This window comes from Octopus bimaculoides, chromosome 1, assembly GCF_046866305.1.
Source record: "Octopus bimaculoides isolate indiv1 chromosome 1, ASM4686630v1, whole genome shotgun sequence".
Classification (NCBI taxonomy): Eukaryota; Metazoa; Mollusca; class Cephalopoda; order Octopoda; family Octopodidae; genus Octopus; species Octopus bimaculoides.
Window position 1 is genome coordinate 194,533,179 of NC_142928.1, and position 20,351 is coordinate 194,553,529.

The 20,351-nt window shown below is 37.5% G+C and overlaps 1 protein-coding gene across 1 annotated transcript; it reads right to left on the reverse strand.

Annotated features, from left to right (window-relative positions):
* Positions 1-13,119: 13,119 nt before the first annotated feature.
* Positions 13,120-20,095, reverse strand: LOC106881753 (heterogeneous nuclear ribonucleoprotein A2 homolog 1). The gene has a single exon (XM_014932244.3). It carries the CDS (start codon positions 18,542-18,544, stop codon positions 17,726-17,728), a length of 819 nt encoding a protein of 272 aa, XP_014787730.1. The 5' UTR covers positions 18,545-20,095; the 3' UTR covers positions 13,120-17,725.
* Positions 20,096-20,351: the final 256 nt, after the last annotated feature.

Consider the following 20,351-nt stretch of genomic DNA (forward strand, 5'->3'; position numbering starts at 1 on the left):
GCCAAAACTGAGATAAGAGCATGTCAAACTGTTCAACCTATGTCATCATGGAAATTGACATTAAATGATGATGTTGATAATAACGATGATGATGATGATGATGATGATGATGTGTGCTTATGTCAACTTGACTTAACATGACATGATAACTGTAAACATATGTCACCGTTATAGAAGCAGTGTTGTTCATTTCCAATTTTCTGTGAAAATATGTCAGGCAATGAGGACTGACTGGTGTAGGGGTCTTTGAGGCACCACAGCATCATGTATGTTAAACATTCATTGCCTAAAGGGAGGGAATGTTCCCTGATGATGTAAAACAATAGGGATCAGATATTCATGCTTGAATCTACCAGAACATATTAAGAATAATTAGATAAATATTAACATCACTTAAATACCAACTTTTCCATGTTTGCAGGGGTCAGACGAAATTTATTGAGACAAGTTTTCTATGGTCAGCTGCTCTTCCTGTTGCCAAACCTCACCTGTTTCCAAGTGATGTGCTATTTCTCCATGGTAAGGCATATTTTCACAGAATATTAGAAATACAATGTCAAGACAAGGTGACACAAACATATGCACACTTATACACACATACATATAAAGATGCACACACACACACACAATGTTATATACCCACAAATGCTATCTCCCTCACTAATACAATATAGCCACCATTTAAGTGCTAATATATCTGCTTTTACACAATAGAGACATCATACAGTTACAAAAATATCAAAAATTTAATACAGACACCGTATAACCATAAATATAACTCCTGTGTAAAACCAGGTATGTACAGTCAGAAAATCATGAATAGATGTAATGTTAAGCTTGTAAAAAGAGAAACCTGCACACCCGACCTTTATAACAATTTCCATGGTTGTGTTAATTTATTCAAAATCCGCTGCCTATGTGTTTCAATTCAACTGGAAAATAGTCAAGAAAATTGCAGCAATTTAATGAAAGCACTAACCTTTTTATTATGAAGCTAGTGTTTGGCACTTAACAAAAGGCACTTACATAAGAATATAAAAATAGAAAGTTTAAATGTCTATATGAGCATATAACAAGAGGCTTTGTATCTCAAAACCACAGGTAGATTCAGAGATGTTTAGTATCTGCACATACACACACGTATACATACATACATATATATATATATATATATATATATATATATATATATATATATATATATATATATATAAATATGTTTATATATATATATATATATATATATATAAATACATATATATATATAAATATGTTTTTATATATATATATATATATATATATATATATATATACATATATATGCACACATATAAATACATTATCATCATCATAATTTAACATCCACTCTCCATGCTGGCATGGGTTAGATGGTTTGACTGGAGCTGATGAGCTGGAGAGCTGCACCAGACTCCAATCTGATTTCTGATTTGGCTTGGTTTCTACAGCTGGATGCCCTTCCTAACACCAACCACTCCAGGAGTGTAAAGGTTGTTTTTATATGCCACTAGCACAGGAGCCATTTACATGACACCAGCAGTGAGCACAACTACGGCCTTGACTCATGAGTGCCATTTACATGGCACCACCAGTGACCAAGATTCCTGAGTGCCAATTTTCATGGTACCGTTGATGACCACGACTACAATGCATGGGTGCTATTTATATGGTACCATCAATGACCACAAATATGATGCATGGGTGTCATTTACATGGCAACGGCCACATACCATGTACATACACACACACACACACATATATATATATCCATACCTCTCCTTTATTGGACACTAAACTTGGCTTGTGAAGACCTGTTGGGGCAAGTGAAATCGAAATCGTAACTGAAACAAATTTGATGACTGGCACCTGTGCCAGTAGGGCACTAACAGCACCGTCCAAGCATGATCATTGCCAGAGCAGCTGTCTGGCTTCTGTGCGAGTGGCACGTAAATAGCACTATTTGAGCGGGATAATTACCAGCGTCACCTTACTGGCACTTGTGCCGGTGGTACGTGAAAAAACATTCGAGCAAGGTCATTGCCAGTGTTGCTGGACTGGCTCCTGTGCAGATTTGAGCCTGGTGCAGCCATCTGGTTCGTCAGTCCTCAGTCAAATCGTCCAACCCATGCAAGCATGGAAAGCGGACATTAAACGATGATGATGATAATGATGATGATATATATAGTATTGGGTGCATTAGGAATTTGAGAACAAAACAAAACAATATGTGGTCCACACTTTAACTAAATATGTTCTCTTTTTTCAGCTCCAGTGTGGAAGCTTTGATTCTAATGCAGTCAATGAAAAGGCTTGCAGCTCTAGTTGCTTTAGCTGCCAACTACAGAGATTCTGGGATTGCAACCTTTGTAAATGTCACCAGGTCCTTCGTGTCTAAGATCAGAAATGAGTTCCAGTGGTGAAAAGAAAAAAACATTCTTGAGTCAGACATTGTGTGCAAAGTTGAGTTCGTCCAGGAAGTCCAGGGCATCATTAATGAGAGTGTGTGTGTGTGCACGTGATATATGTGTGTGTGGCATGGCTGTGTGGTAAGAAACTTGCTTCCCAACCACATGGTTCTGGGTTCAGTCCCGCTGTGTGACACCATGGGCAAATGTCTTCTACTATTGTCTTGGGCCAACCAAAGCCTTGTGAGTGGATTTGGTAGATGGAAACTGAAAGAAGTCCGTCATATATACATGTGTGTGTGTGTGTGTGTGTGCATGTATTTGTGTGTCTGTGTTTGTCCCCCACCATTGCTTGACAACCGATGTTAGTGTGTTTATGTCCCTGTAACATTAACGGTTTGGCAAAGAAACTGATAGAATAAGTATTAGGCTTACAAAGAATAAGTCCTGGGGTCAAGTTGTTCAACTAGAAGCGGTGCTCCAGCATGGCCATAGTAAAAAGACTGAAACAGGTAAAAGAAAAGAATACACAAACACACACATAAAGACCATAATAATATGCAATATGAAATTGTGAAATAAGAGGAAATAAATCCTGAGGATGAACAAGTCTTCATATTCTCTATCATTATAATCATTGCTATTATATATATATATATATATATACGTCTACACACACACATATTGTATTATTTGATTCTCTGTTAAGGTGGTGAGCTGGCAGAAACGTTAGCACACCAGGTGAAATGCATAATGGTATTTCATCTGCCTTTACGTTCTGAGTTCAAATTCCGCCGAGGTCGACTTTGCCCTTTATCCTTTCGGGGTCGATAAATTAAGTACCAGTTACGTACTGGGGTCGATGTAATCGACTTAATCCCTTTGTCTGTCCTTGTTTGTCCCCTCCATGTTTAGCCCCTTGTGGGCAATAAAGAAATAAGAAACGTTAGCACGATGGGTGGAATGCTTAGCAGTATTTCATCTGTCTTTGTGTTCTGAGTTCAAATTCCGCCGAGGTCGACTTTGCCTATCATCCTTTTGGGGTCGATAAATTAAGTACATCAACTGGCCCCCTCTCCAAAAATTTCAAGCCTTGTGCATTAAAATAAAATGCTTTGTGCCATTCCTTCTGGCTCTGCATTCTTAATTCGGGGCCAATAAAATAAAGCCCCAGCCTAGTTGATGGTCCCTACTGACCTCCTACCCTCAGAAATGATGGCTTTGTGCCTATATCAGAAACAATTATTTTACTACTTCTATCCAGTGGGTTGTGGCCATACTGGAGCCAATTTACAGCAGAGCTTTCATTAGAGAATAAAAGTATATTTTGTTAATCATCAGCTTAATGATTCTTAGAGACCATAGAAAACCAGGAAGCAATGATGTCTTCCTTCAGGTTAAATCCATATTTACTTGTTCCATTTAAGAATCACAATTCACATGAAGAAGTACATAATTAAGAGATATAACTATAAATATGCAGTGTGCCCTGGTGGCCAATTATTGCAAGGGAGATAATCGTTCCTAGACAAGTCTTCACATTAAATTTTAAATCAAGGAATAAGGAAGAAAATGCAAAGAATATATATATATATTTAATATTATTTTGCTCTTACTCATCGCAAAAAAACCTTCAAATTTCTAGTCAGAAGTGATCATGGAAAGTGCCATTTCATTCTTATTTGAAATAATCAGCATGACATAACTTGAGGTGAATGAATTAAACCAAATGAAACATTCTATGAAGCGAGACATTAGGATGAAAATAACTACAGGTCAGAAGAAATTCATGGAATGTGTTTTTCTTTTCTTTTAATTGTAATATCAATTATAAATAACAGAGTGAAAGTGCATGGGTTAGTGTTTAGGGTATCAAACACACGATTGTAAGGTTGTAAGTTTGATTCCCGGCAGTGTGTTGTGTCTTGAGCACTTTACCTCATGTTGCTCCAGTCCACTCAGTTGGAAAAGTTAACTAGCCCCAGTGTATTTCAAAGGGCCAGTCTTGTCCCATTCTGTGTGTCACACTGAGTTTCTCTGAAAATTGTTAGCAGTACATGTATCTGTAGATTTCTCAGCCACTTGCTTGTTAATTTCATAAGCAAGCTGTTACATTGATCAGATCAACTGGAGCCCCCATTATTGTGATAACAGGGTGCTAGTTATATATATATATATATATATATATATATATATATATTTATATATATATATATATATTTATATATAAAACAGAAGCAATGTTGTAATGTATTGCCTTTACAACACTCTGTTTTCTAAAAACAGCATATTAAAATCAGAGATAAGTTAAAGGAGCTGGTATGTGGTTAAAAAGGTAAAAACATCATCCTCATTCCATAATGGATCTCATATTATCTCATTGGCCCATTATGGAATATTACTCTCAGATTTGTGACAATATTACTGCTTAGAAAATTACTATTTTTAAATCTTATAACGAGAGATATTCAGCAATAGTAGTTTAGAGTAAAGATTGTTTGCCAACATAACATGGCAGTCCTGATTTAGGACTAATGTTGCTGTAATTTAGCCCCAGGAGACATCATTGCCAGCTGGCTATACAATACGATCTGTGTCCTTATATTTTCAAACAAGGGAATCTAGCACCCCCACTCAGCTCAAAACAATACCTGTGTATCGCGATTTCTGGATTATTTCCGAACAATTATTCTGTGCCGATGAAGGGAAATAACCCAGAAATTGTGATACACAGATATTGTTTTGAGCTGAGTGGGGGTGCTAGATTCCCTTGTTCGAAAATATAAGGACACAGATCGTGTTGTATAGCCAGTTGGAGATCATGTCTCCTGGGGTTAAATTACAGCAACATTAGTCCTAAACCAGGACTACCATGTTATATTGGCAAACAATCTTTATTACAATATCACTGCTGTTGCATACAGACATTCTAAACTGTATCTTGAAAAGGACCAACTGATTAGCATCATGTTACCCACAGGCATGCTGTCTCCTATCTCTGCCTTTTTCACTGCTACAATAATAGCCTTTGCTCTTCTTAGCTGACTGAACTCATAACCTGTTGACCCATTTGTCTCTCTCTCTCTCATCCTTTCATTACTTGTGCTCACTCCACCCCAAGCCCTGCATTAATCCTTAGACTCAACCCTTCCTTCCCAGAATATTACACCTTCCCTGCTGATGTTGATTTACAAGAGTTCAAAAGGAGCATTAATAGTTGTGTAGTTAAGAAGTTTGATTCCCAGTTCACTCCCACTGCACAGCATTTTGAGAAGTGCCTTCTAGTCCCAAACCAACCAAAACTTTATACGAGTAGACTTAGTAGTTGGAAACTGAAAGAAGCTCATCATGTATGTGTGTGTGTGTGCATAGTAGTGAGTGCTGAACAGCAGGTCTTTGGAGAAGAAACCTCACTCAAGCAACTGTTTCAGCCCTTAATTATTAACACTGTAAGGAGACTTGGCTGCATCAAGGCCATGACCCCTGGATACCCCTCTGCTACTAAACTGTGTTATCGTCGGCAATGCAACCCTGTATCTCTTTTGTTTCATTCACTGCATTGCAACCATGCTGAAACTCTGCTTTGAATAGATTTTAAGAAAAAAAAATTGCCCCCAGTATTTATTTTCAATGAGCCTTGTTTGAAAAATAGGCGAGGGTTGGCATCAGGAAGGGATTCTGGTGGTAGATAAATCTGCTTTTAACAAATTCCATCTGACTCATGCACCTGTGCAAAATTTTAAATGGTGACAATGATGAATCTCAGATGTAGGAAGATCAGTAAAATTCATTGGTACTACCCCTCTCCCCACACTGGCAAATGAAAGAAATAGAAAAGCAGCCAAGTTTATTGTTGTGTATATCTTACAACAGTGGCCTTAGTGCATTTCATGGTGTTGCCACACCAAAACTAATAGTGGAGTGAAGTAATTGGGGAGAATTTGACAGCTGCTGTGTATGATGAGTATTGGTTCCAACCATCATGTGGAATCGAGATAAGGGCACATGCATGTGTGTGTGTGTGTGTCTACACTTCTTTTACTTGTTTCAGTCATTTGACTGCAGCCATGCTGGAGCACCATCTTTAGTTGAACAAATTGACCCCAGGGCTTATTGTTTGTAAGCCTAATATTTATTCTATCGGTCTCTTTTGCTGAACCGCTTAGTTATGGGGACATAAACACACCAACATCAGTTGTCAAGAAATGGTGGGTGGACAAACACAGACACACATACATTATATTTATATATATATATATATATATTCCTGTGAGAGTCAGAGGTTGGGAAACCAACCAACGAAGGGATATACTGCTGGTAGTGTACCCAATTATTCATACCCAAATGCTGGTTATTGCATGGCAATCCCGCAATTGTCATATATGGGTGGGAGTATATATATATATACATACGATGGGCTTCTTTCAGTTTCCATCTAATAAATCCATACCAAAACTACGTGTGCTTTCATCTCTATGTTGCACACATGCACAACAAATCTAACGTCTTCTCCATATCCCCACCATGTTCACAGTTGCTATTGAACCAGCCAAATCATGATCACCATCAAAATTTAATGTCTGCTTTTCTATGCTAGCATGAGCCAGACAGAATTTGTTGATGCAGATTTTTTATGGCCAGATGCTCTTCCTCTCACCAACCCATGCCTGTTTCCAAGCAAGGTAATATCCCATGGCCAGACATGTTTTTCATGGAAGACTGGAAACAAACAACAGTACCTGTTTGATAATGATGCTCATTTACAACCATCATGTGATGCCTGGATAAGAATACATAGACACACACGCATACATATATATCACCATCATCATCTATATATACATACATTAACACACACACACATATATATATATCATCATCATCGTTTAATGTCCGCTTTCCATGCTAGCATGGGTTGGACGATTTGACTGAGGACTGGTGCAACCGGATGGCTACACCAGGCTCCAATATATATATATATATATGATGGGCGTCTTTCAGTTTCTGTCTACCAAATCTGTTCATACACATTTGGTCAGCTCAGTGCTATAGTAAACACCTGCCTAAGGTGCTGGACAGTGGGACTGAACCCAAAACCACATGGTTGGGAAGTAAGCTTCTCAAGTGCACAGCCATGCCATCTTAAAAGGATCATCATCATCATTTAACGTCTGCTTTCCATGGGTAAGATGGCTTGACATGGAGCTGTCGAGTCTCCAATTGTCCATTGTGGCATAGTTTCTATGGCTGGATACCCTTCTTAATGCCAACCATTAAACAGTGTGCTGGGTACTTTTTGTGTCACCAGCATGGATGCATTAACACAGCACTGGCGCAGATGCTTTTCAAGTGGCACCAACACCTGAAAAGACAATCCTGTATGTGTGGAAGACAGTGGTTTTATTTAGCTTGACCTGTCTTATCAAGTACAGCAAATCACCACACCTCCTGGTCCCTTGTCATTTCCCCAGTGAGGCCCAGCATCCAAAGATCCTTTCTTCCCACTTTGTTCTATGTCTTCCTGGGTCTACCCCTTCCACCAGGTACTCTCCACAATTCGAACTTGGCACTTCTTTATGCAGCTGTCCACACCCATACACATCACATGACCAAACCAGCAGTCTTCTTTCTTGCACACATCTGATGCCTCTTTTGCAATTTTCCTCTTAAATCATTTAAACTGTCATGCATACACAGACATTACCCATCCAGTAGAGCATGTTAGCTTCATTTCATTCAAGCATTCACAAGTCCTCTGCAGTCGAAGCCCATGTTTCATTGCCATGTAATGTAGCTGTACATACACAGGTATCATACAATCTGCTTTTCACTCTGAGGGAGAGGCCCTAGTTACCAACGAAGGTAGAAACTCACTGAACTTCACCCAGCCCATTCTTATCCTAGCAACTACATTTTCAGAACTCCCTCTCCCACTGCTAATTTGGTCCCATAGGTAACAGAAGCTATCATCTTCTAATGATCCCCCACAAGCATTTGAGAGAGTCCATTGTCTGTGCTTATTGTACCTGCACATTTACCACGTACAGACTATATATTCTCCGCTAACCTTTCTGTGATACTGCTACACCTCATACCTGTCCAAAGCTTGCACTGGGTATGTAGGGAATTTCTACCAACACCCTTCTTACATATCGAACAGGGCTGGGACTCATGATTTGGCGTTTCCCTACTTACTAGGACTTCGGTTTTTGCTAGATTAAATCCAAGGCCCTTAAATTCCAGACCTTGTTTCCACACCTGAAATTTCTTCTCTAGGTCAGGTAGTAATTCAGCTACCACTGTGCAAGTATGCTCTACTATAGCCCAGGCCAACCAAAGTCCTGAGAGCAGATTTGGTAGACGGAAAGTGAAATAAACACATTATACATAAATATATTTTTTTATTAATATTTAGCAGCAGCAACAGAGTGACTTAAGGGCCAAGAGTTTCATGTCTTAACACATGGTTCTGGGTTCGGTCCCACTGAGTGACACCTTGGGTGTTTTCTACGATAGTCTTGGGCCAACCAAAGTGTTGTGAGTGGATTTGGTCGACAGAAACTGAAAGAAGCCTGTCGTGTATATATACACTCTCGAAGTGGTTGGCGTTAGGAAGGGTATCCCGCTGTAGAAACTCTGCTAGATCAGATTGGAGCCTGGTGCAGCCTTCTGGCTTGCCAGTCCTCAGTCAAATCGTCCAACCCATGCCAGTATGGAAAGCGGACATTAAACGATGATGATACATGTATGTATGTGTGTCTGTGTTTGTCCGCCCACCATTTCTTGACAACTGATGTTGGTGTGTTTATATCCCCTTAACTTAACAGTTCGGCAAAAGAGACCGATAGAATAAATATTAGGCTTACAACGAATAAGTTCTGGGGTCAATTTGTTCAACTAAAGACAGTGCTCCAGCATGGCTGCAGTCAAATGACTGAAACAAGTAAAAAAAAAAAATATAGACACACACACATGCATGTACCCTTATCTTGATTCCGCGTGATGGTTGTGACGAAGAATCACCATAGACAGCAGCTGTCAAATTCTCCCTAATTACTTCACTCCATTATTGAGAACTGTAGTCCTACATATATAATGACTTGAACCTACAGAAGTTAAAGCTAATCATCAACTGCACCAGTTAGTAAGTGCCAAGAAGTCAGGTGTAACCGACTTTCCTCCATTGATTGACACAGCCAATCATTGCATAGATACTTGAAGACAACTCTTCCCTCAGGGAGCTCGCTGGTTGTATCACGCATTCCAGCTCCCCGTCTGTTCTGAGATCTAGTCCTTTACACCTGACACCTAATCTTTTAAGTTTGCAAAAGGCATGTTTGAGTAGTTAACAAGCTTGCATTGCAATCCTGTGGTCTCAGGTTCACTTCCACTGCATAGTATCTACTATAGCCCCGGGACGTCCAATGGCTTGTGAGTGTATTTGGAATATGGAAACTATGTGGAAGCCTGTTGCATATGTATGTTTGTCCCTCATTGAAGGCTTAGTGGTTAGAATATTTGGCTCAAAATCATAAGGTTATGAGTTCGATACCCAGCAATATGTTGTATCCTTGAGCAAGACACTCTATGCCACATTGCTCCAGTTCACTCAATTACCAAAAACAAGTTGTACCTGTAATTCAAAGGGCCAGCCTTGCCACACTGAATCTCCCTGAGAGTGCTCAGCCACTTGCACATTGATTTCATGAGCAGGCTGTTCCATTGATCGGATTGACTGAGACCCTTGTTGCAACCAACAAAGTGCTATTTTGTCCCTTTTGATGCTTCACAACTGGTGTCGATTTGTAATCTCTCCCTTTTCAAACCCGATAGTCTTTTGTCGTTCTACAGGCTTGTGTTAACACTACTAGGCTAAACTGACACTCTGTTGAATCTATATGCTCATGCTTTTGACTCACCAACTCTCTTTATCTCACTCCGTTACCCATCCTCCTTTCTTTTTCAACTGGAGTACAGCAGGACACAACCCCCAGCTCCCCTGAAACTCAAATCTCTAATCAACTGGCACAAAAGAGATGATAGAGTAAGTAACAAAAGCTTTAAAAAAATAAGTACTAGGGTTGATCTGTTTGACTAAAACCCTTCAAAACAGTGCTCCAGCATGGCCGCAAAATAAAAGATTGAAAATCAAAAAAGACACAAAACAATCAAGAAAGCCATCATTATAATAGCCAATAGTAAGCAAAGATGCAAGAAATTAAAGACTGTTTATACTTTTGTTACCATATTCCTGTCAGCACACATTGACTTTGTTTCAATTAATTTTGAAAATGTGGAATTTAGTAAAATAACTTCTAAAAGATGAAATAAGATGTGGCAGCCCACGGTAAAAGACATCTCTCCCTTTTCATACCCGATAGTCCTTTGTTGTTCTACAGGTTTGTTAACACTGCTAGGCTAACTTGATACTCTGTTGAATCTATATGCCCATGTCTTTGACTCACCAGTTCTCTTTATCTTACTCTGCAACCCAGCTTCCTTTCTTTTTCAACTGGAGTACAGCAGGACACAACCCCAGCTCCTCTGAAACTCTAACCAATTGGCACAAAGCCATCCAAGCAACCAGTACACTCTGTAAAGTGGTTGGCATCCAACTGCCAAAACAGACAATGGAACCTGGGGCAGCCCCTGGCCTTACCAGTTCTGACCATCCCATGGCAACATGGAAAACAGGCGTTAAATGACGATGATGAGTGGGGCAATGTGAAGTGCCTTACCCAAAGCCACAACACACCTGTTGCACTGGAATTCAACCCATGGTCTTATAACTGAGAGCCCCACATGCACACCTTTTCAAACACTCTTGTATATCCTCATTTAACGTCTGCTTTCCTTTGGAGTTTTGGTGAGGCAAATATACTATGTGTGGATGCCCATCATGTTGCCAATGTTCACTCGTTTCCAAGGCAATTTTTCCTCAGAGCTGAACATGTTTACATAGAAGCTTAGAAATGAAGATACCACTTGTATAACTGACATTTGTTTACAACAACCATACAATGTCAAGCAGGCACCAACTCACACACGAGCTTCTTTGTTTCCATCTACCAAATCTACTCAGGGATTTGGCCAGCCTAGGACTATAGTCGAAAACACTTTGTCCTAGGTGCCATGCAATGAACTTGAATTCAGACCCAAGAAACAAACAGATTAACCACAGACATGCCTACATCTACGTCTTATTTTAAAATTGCACACCTTTACATACTGAGGTATGGATTTTCTAGTGATTGTTGTTTTGCCACAAGTGAATCCTGGTTGAACAAACTCCAACGGTGACCTTTCTGCCTTTTCTCTGTATACACTGCTACCTACAAGCACCTCATCCAATTTACTATTCTATTCTGAGACACATGTGAGAGGAATTAAGCTGGTATTTCTAACAAGTCAAGTGACTGCATAGAGGGTCTACTCATTGACTTAGAATCAAACTCCTTTTAGTGAAAGATGAGACAAAAGGGAAAAACTGATCAATAGCAGAGCAAGAAGGGTCAAGTTCAGAAAATCCATGCTCTAATAGGATAAAGTATAAAGTTCTTTGAGTCATAGACACTCATTGAGCCAATTCCCTGATTTCTGTGGTGTATATATTCCCCACTGGACAGGATGTCAGTTTGTCACATCACAGCTCTAATATCAGCATGTAAATATTAACAGCACACTGATCCACACTCTCTCCATCCAGGTTTCCCTTTTCCTCTATCTCCCACTTTTACAAACTTACCAATCTACACAGTGTTCATTCTTGGACTTCTTCACTTATATCCACCTCCCTGTAACTCTTTACCACCCCCCTTCCCATTCTTTTCCAACTGGGGTAGCCACGTATCTCCTCTACAACAGGGCACCCACTTCTGTCCCTCTATCATCTCCCTCAATATTATTTCCACCCACCTCAGTTGAAGGGTCTTGTCTTGTGAGTTAGCTGGTAATCTTACTGGTGTTGGTACCATGTAAAATCACCTAATGCACTGTGTAAAGTGGTTGACATCAGAATGATCATTCAGCTGTAGGAACCATGCCAAAGCAGACATCGGAGCTTGGCACAATCCACTGGCTTGCCAGTTCCTATCAAATTGTCCAACCCATGCCCTCATGGAAAACAGATGCTAAATGGTGACGATGATGATGATGATCTCATTCATCAACTGACCAATTAGCATTAATCTACCTCCATAAAACTAACAGAAAGGGCAAACAAAATGCAAAATACAAGCAATTGATGACCTGCAAGATAAATGTTTAACAGAAAAATGTTGACTAAGTTATAACATTTGATGAAGAGTTTTACATTTTCAATTTTATGTTTACAAAAATAATATTCATTGTGTGTATGTGTGTGTTGTTTCTTACATCAATACCAATTGCAGACATAGTGGGAAACAAAAAAAAATGGAAAAACATTTTTTTGATGTGTAACAATGTATAAACTAAAAATGGCAAAAAAAAAAAAAAGGGTAATGAACGAATGATGAAACAAAATTGGTTTTGCATGACAAAATTTGTTTTTGATTGAGCAAAACTGAACTATTGCTAGCATCTTACCAATTCTCAAGCTGTAAAATCTAGGGTGATTCTTAATTATGAAAGAATATTTTGAAAGATGGTTAAAAAATATTAAAAAAAAAACTCAAAAAAACTCAAAAGCAGATTACAAACTAAAACGATGCAGAAAAAGAAATATTTAGAGTTTAATAATAATAATAATAATAACACTCGATATTGTTTTCACAGAATGTTTTTTTTTTAAACTGAAAAACAGTTATTTACAAAAATAATGAGGCAAAAATGAAGAATGCAAATAGTCTATTACACATTAAAAAGCAAAACTAATAGAAATATTACTGATAATTAAAAGAAAAAAGGCTAAATTAATTAACAGAAATAATGTTCCATGAATTACTTCCCCGACACAACAGGCTGGAAGAAAGAAATTCATCATTGCTTTAAGATTTAAATAAATAAATAAAAAGAATAAAACCAAAAATCTAAGAGTAGAAAGAATTCATTGATTGAAGAAAAAGGAAGACGAAGCATGCATGACAGTGGAACTATTACTAGTTTCAAATTTTAGCACAAGGCCAGCAGTTTGGGAAGTGGGGGAGGCAAGTCGGTTAAACCAATCCCCAGTGCTGGACAGGTACTTATTTTATCGACCCCAAGAGGATGAAAGGCAAAGTCGGCCACGGTGGAATTTGAACAGAGAATGTAAAGATGAACAAAATGCCGCTAAGCATTTTGCCCAGCATAGTAATGATTCTGTCAGTTCACCACCTCGTAGCTGAACTATTTGAATTTTAGTAACTGATATATATATATATATCATCATTATTATTCAATATCCACTTCTCTGTGCTTGCATGGCTCAGACAATTTTATTGAGGCCGATTTCCTGACTAAAGGCCCTTACTATCATCTATATATGCACACATACATATGTACTTTATATATATGTATAATATATATGAATGTAAAGTGGTTGGAATTAGGAAGGGTATCCAGCTACAGAACTATGCCAAAGCAGACACTGGAGCATGATACAGCCTTCAGACCTTGTTATCCTGTCAAACCATACAAGCATGGAATGTGAATGTTAAGTGATGATGATACATAAGTTTTATATATATATATATATATAACACATACACATGTGCATTTATAATTATATATGATGAGAATTAATGAGAATTAATGAGAGATTTAAGACAATAAGTGAAAACATACAGAAAGGAAATAAGTAACAGCTTGGATTGTGACTCTCATTCATTCTTGTCTAAATGTGTAAAGGGCATATTTGTGTACAGATCTTTCTGACTCAAGGAAACCAAATGACAATATATATATATATATATATATATATATTTACATGCATTCTATTCTTCCCTTTTCTTGGTCTTTTCTTTCCTTCCTTCCACACTTACAAAAAAAAAAAAAATAAATAAAATAACTGTCAAAATTAATAAAATATTCAAAATTGATGAAAAGCTTGGAAGTTTTTTTTTTTTGTTTTAACATTTCTTTTCTTTTTCTATGAACTTCAAAACAGCTTTTAACAACTCCTAGGTCTTTTATTGTCCAACTTTAAACGAAGTCTATTTCGAGGGAGAGAACTGCTTTCACTGATTCAGAATGAAACTCGTTACTAAGCTGCAGTCACATGTTCACAACCCACTTAGCTAAAATAATTGTTTTCTCAGGTTGGAGCTTTTTTTTCCCTCTTTCTTTTTCAAACTTGGTAATAAAAAAATTATTATAGAGGAGGATGTTACTAATGGAAGTAAACTATTCTGTGCTCTGTTAGTATCTCCTATCAAACATGCAAGTGTCATGCCAACATTTAGGGCACATGAAGAGGGAGGGCTAGTAAAATGCTGTACCAACAAAATACAGAAATGAAAAAGTTGTTGAGATTTGTTAATAACTGGCTTATAAACCAATTATTTGTAAAATGGGACTAAGTAGTTCTAATGAAACAAAGCAGTTTAATCCTTTCTTTACCTGAAAAGGCAGACCAAGTTTTGACTCTACTAAGCTCCCCAAAAAACTCTGAATCTAAAATAAGACAGCAACGAAAAGTGGCCATACATAATAACTAAATGGAGTTATTCGAAAAACTTTGTGTGTCTGTGTACATATATATATATCTATATATGTATGTATATATATGATGTCAACAACCTTCATTTAGAATTCATACCATATTACACAGCTGGGAAATAGGTTATTATTGCAGAACAATTTAATCCAATGGAACAAACATGTACACTACTACATAGTTCTAGTAATACAGGGGGGACTTCACTAGAAAGACCATAAACAAGAGGGATTTTTTCCCCTCTTTTTTCTTTGTATTACATGGTAATTTGGGAAGATATCCTTTTGGGGAGATTGCCATATGAAGAACTCAAGACACCTTTATACCAAAAGGATTAGCATATCAATCTATGCCTATATATTTTTTTAGAAAGAGGGAGCCAATTGATAGCATCATCTGCAGTGGACTTTTTGTAAAGACTACAAAGCAAATCCCTTCCAGAGAGACAGGGGAGTGTTGGCGGATTTACAAGATGTCTGAAAACAGATAAATTTTCATTGTTATAGCAAGGACATTGTCATCCTCCCTGCTTCTCAAGACATACCATTGTATTGGCAAGGAACATAATTCTGATGAGCACCAAATTGGTTATCATGGTCAGTTTAACCAAGATCTTTTCCAGGAAGGAGTGAAATACTGCTTACAAAGTAATGCCATCAAAGGTAACTTAACCATTCATCAGATACTAGATGGTGGAATTCTTAAAAAAAAAATAATAAATAAATAAATTTTCCGAAAAATGTCACAAAAATTGTTTTAAGTGGGATCTAACAAATCCTGTTAGTACTTTGTTCAACTTCTAACCACTCACAGATTCTGTGTCTTATCTTGTTGAATTCTAGTTAACTCACAATCCATCAGCTTTGATCAATCTGATTGCTCACAAAGTATTAAGTATATATATGACAAGATGCAAGAGAAGTATTCTGTAGCTGACTGATAGAATGGATAATGCAAGTCTTAGCAAAATAGATAGGTCAGTCAGTGCTTTGTCACAAAACTTGGTATTAAAAGAAGTATGAGTCTGGCAAGCAAACATTGCCAAATCATTAGGATACTTTGTAGATCGCTCATGTATAATTCTAAACGCACATTAGAAATGTCTTTTATAAGGAAGTGCTCCGACATCCACGAGGATGGAACACCAGTGTTTTGAAGTCAGGTCTTTCTTTATGCTATGCTAAGAGTATCTATGAAAACCAAAATTGTCCCATATCAAAACATTTGCCAGTTTGTAGTAATAGTGTAGTGTTACGATCCAGGCTTTTTGCAGGTCATTCCGATTATTAAATCGATAAATTTATATGCCATTATACCTTGATTGATCAGGTAGAGATTAAACCAGGGTTTCCATCTTATGAGATGATTTAACTTTGAACGTGTGTATGTGTGTATATTATATATATATATATATATATATATATATATATATATATATATATATACATACATCACACTCACAATGTATGTATATTGATAACTCATCTATCAAATTTTTGAGAAAATAACTGATCAATAAGAATTATTTCAATTTATTGATACAAATCTCGCTCTAATATACACTACCAGTCACTGTTTTTTGAAACTGTGGTTCACTTATGATTTGTTTTATTCAACGAAAAACAGAAAATGAGGGACAGAAAGTGTCTGCGGAAGGAAGGCGGCGAGACAAAATGAATCAAATGGGTATGGCAGAAACTCGTATAATAATCCTTTCTAACATAGGCACAAGGCCTGAAATTTAAGGGAGGGGACAGTCGATTACATCGACCCCAATACTCAACTGGTACTTATTTTATCGACCCCCGAAGGATGAAAGGCAAAGTCGACCTCGGCGGAACTTGAACTAATAATAATAAACAAAAACAAAATTTGGAGAGTGGGGACAGGGTATAATCTCACCCCAGAAATTGTTGTTTCAGACAAAAAGATGCTGCAATTTTTTCTTTTTTTTTCTTCTTCTATTTTTCAAAATGAGATATTTACACAAGTTCAAAAAATTATAAAAAAATATGGAAACATCTCCATCTTGTATGTGTGTGTGTATGTATGTATATATATATGTGTGTGCGTGAGAGAACAACATTGTCATCATTTAAGTTTTGTTTTAAACAATCTTTGAAGATATCATAATCCAGTCAATTGTTTTTTTTTTTACTTTTAAAACATATCGCACATAAATATACATTAGTATAACCTTGTATATATATATATATATATGTGTGTGTGTGTATGTGTGTATGTCAGTGTGTGTGTTTGTGCGTGCTGGGTGTGATATTGGATTTGTAAGTGATTAGCGATGATGGCTTTTTTTTTTTTTTATTTTGTCAGATTATTCATTACAAAACAGGTTAAGTGTGACGGATTTTCTGAGTAGATAACAGTCCAAAATAAGAGTCAAAACTGTGGAGTAAAAAACCCATCACACTTTCACAGTTGGTATTAATTAAACTCACAAAAAGAAAAAAAAGAAAAACCTGTAGCCTTCACCAAATCCAACATGGTTGTCAGCCAAAAAACTGTGCGTAACCTCAGATTAAAAACAAAAAAAAAAATGGTTTTTCAGGAGATACAACATGGTAACCATCTGTATAGAATGATATCTTCGGAAATAAAAACAAAAACAAAACTGAAAAATTGTCAATTCAAAAAAAAAAAAAAATTGAAATTAAAATTAATAAAGTTTTCACCAACCCCCGTATGGGCCAGAGCCACGTGGAGTGAAACTGCCGCGACCACGAGTTGGGCCACCACCTAAGCCGTTACCATAGGGACAAGAGAAATTAGTACCATAAGCATCACTGGTATAGTTGGCGATTCCACCCGGATATGCATACCATCCAGCACTTGCACCCCCGTACCCGTAAGGACTTCCATACCCTTGAAATGCACCTCGTCCATATGGGTTCAACACACGGCTGTAAGCAGCAACACCGCTGCCGCCGCGGCCAGTTATTAGTTCGTCCTTGGAAACAGCTTTCTTCACTTCTACCTGTTTGCCTGATAATTCAAAATGTTTCTTAATGACACACTTGTCTACACTATCATAGTCAGTGAAGGTAACAAAACAGAACCGCTTAAACTTGCCAGTACCCTTATCCCTGATCATGTCGATCTTCTCAATTTCACCATAAGGCGAAAATGTGTTTCGAATTTCATCCTCGGTGCTGTCTTCTTTGATGCCTCCAACGAACATTTTACTGACGCTAACTTTATTTTCAGGCGCCTCATCTTGCGGAATGGCTCGTTTCGTGTCCAACTTTCTGTTGTCGATGCAATGCGGCCGAGCTTCTTGCACCTTGTCCAGTGCTTCTGGACATACAAATGTGACGAAAGCAAACCCTTTGGACTGGTTTGTGGATGGATTTTTTACGATAACACATTTAGAAACCTCTCCCCAAGTTTGGAAATAGTTTTTCAATGACTCCTCAGATGTGTCCGAACTCAGTCGAGCTACGAACAACTTGCAGAATTTCTCTTCATCGGAGTTAGAAGTCATCGTCATTATTTTAATTAATTTTTGTTTTGTTTTGTTTCTCGTTTAATATTAAACAAGAAAATATCTGACTGCGACGAGCAGAATCTTTTTTTTTTCTTTTTTTAAGATATTTTTGCTGTGAAAGTTGGGTGTAGATGTAGAGAAGCTGAGAGAATATTTGTTATAGATGAGAGAGAAACAAAGTGAATGTATATTGAAAACTGAAAATAACTACAGAAGAGATAAAAGGTGTGAAATTATTAAACATATATTGATCAGGTTTTTTTTTTGGCCGATAAAGGATATGAAAATTCGACAAATATTTGTTAAAAAGAGTCAAGGAGTGGGACGAAAGTAAGAAAGTGAAACAAACCCTAAAAATCAAAGCAGAAAGAAACTAAAAAGAATGAGTGTGAAACTAGCCTCATAAGGCAGCTAAATTAAAGGTAAAATAATCCGTTTGTTTGGTAGTAAAAAGATTTTGGTCCCGTTTCTGTTTGTGATATTCGGTTTGGAACAAGACACAGCAACATCTTTAGAACACAGACTCATAGAGTTATCTCTCCTTCAATCTTCCTTTACCTCATAGATGGCGACGATTTCCGCTGAATTCTGCCAATAAGTTTATATTTTACAAAATTTAATCACAATTTTCGAAATCCAGAAAAGTGAAGCGAAAAAAATGTATAAGACAGTAATTTATTTGTAAAGGATATTTAGTTTGGCAGATATAATTTTTTCTTTTGTTTGTCACATTAAAAAAAAAATCTCCGTGCAGAGTTGTTGTTCTTGAATTTATAGTCAGATTGTGACCACCAGATGTCGTCCTGGTCCACACTGCCAACGTCACGATTGAAACACTCTGGGACAGAACGAAAGAAAGAGAGAGGGAGACATAATGAGAGTGAGAGAGAGAGAGAGAGTCACTAGCTTTAAGTCTGTCCTCGCCACCACCACCACCACTCCACTACTAAATAGAAATTTCGAAAGAGGTAATCGTTTCGAAACACATGACTTAAAAACTTGCCTGTATATAAGACGTTTGTATAAAATTAGATCGGTAGGAAAGCTTAGTTTTTCTGCGTGAACTCCTGAGCAAACATATAACCTGCTTTATAAACGAACGAGCTGTCAAGGGATCATCTATATGGCTGTGAAACCTGCTAGAAATACCAGCTAAATCCTCCCTTTCACCAACGGAGTTTTAAAATAGCTCTTCCGCCATTGTCTGAAGAAAGAGAGTACGGAATTAAGGGGCCAAAATATGTTAAACAATTTTTTTTTCTGCAAAAGAAAACGATGAGATCCTTTCAGGACCGTAATTTCCATTCTATCAAACACAGTAATATTCTCATGCTTTACACGGAAGAACATTTCATTTAATATTCTAATTAAACGGTCCTCTATAACTTTTTGTTACTAAACTCATCTAAATTCTTCATTCTTTTCAAAATTAACTGCTTGCATGGGCTGGGTGGAATTTGAATATATTGAAGCCGATTTTCTACAACTGGATGCCCTGGCTGTCACCAATCCTCACCTCTTTTCAATCGACATGTTTTCACTGAAGACTTGAGAATGATGGATACTGCTTGTGTGATGGTAATGCACATCGTCATCATCATCATCATCATCATTGTTTAACGTTTGCCATCGATGCTGGCATGGGTGGGATGGTTTGACAGGAGCCGGCCAGGCTGAAGCCTGCACCAGACTTCTGTGACTGTTTTGGCAGGATTTTTACAGCTGGATGCTCTTCCTAACACCAAAAATACATACACGCTCACACACACACACACACACACATATATATATATCATCATTTAACGTCTGC

Coding starts and splice junctions, on each gene's coding strand:
- LOC106881753 (XM_014932244.3), bottom strand. CDS start 18,544: ATGACGATGACTTCTAACTCCGATGAAGAGAAATTCTGCAAGTTGTTC.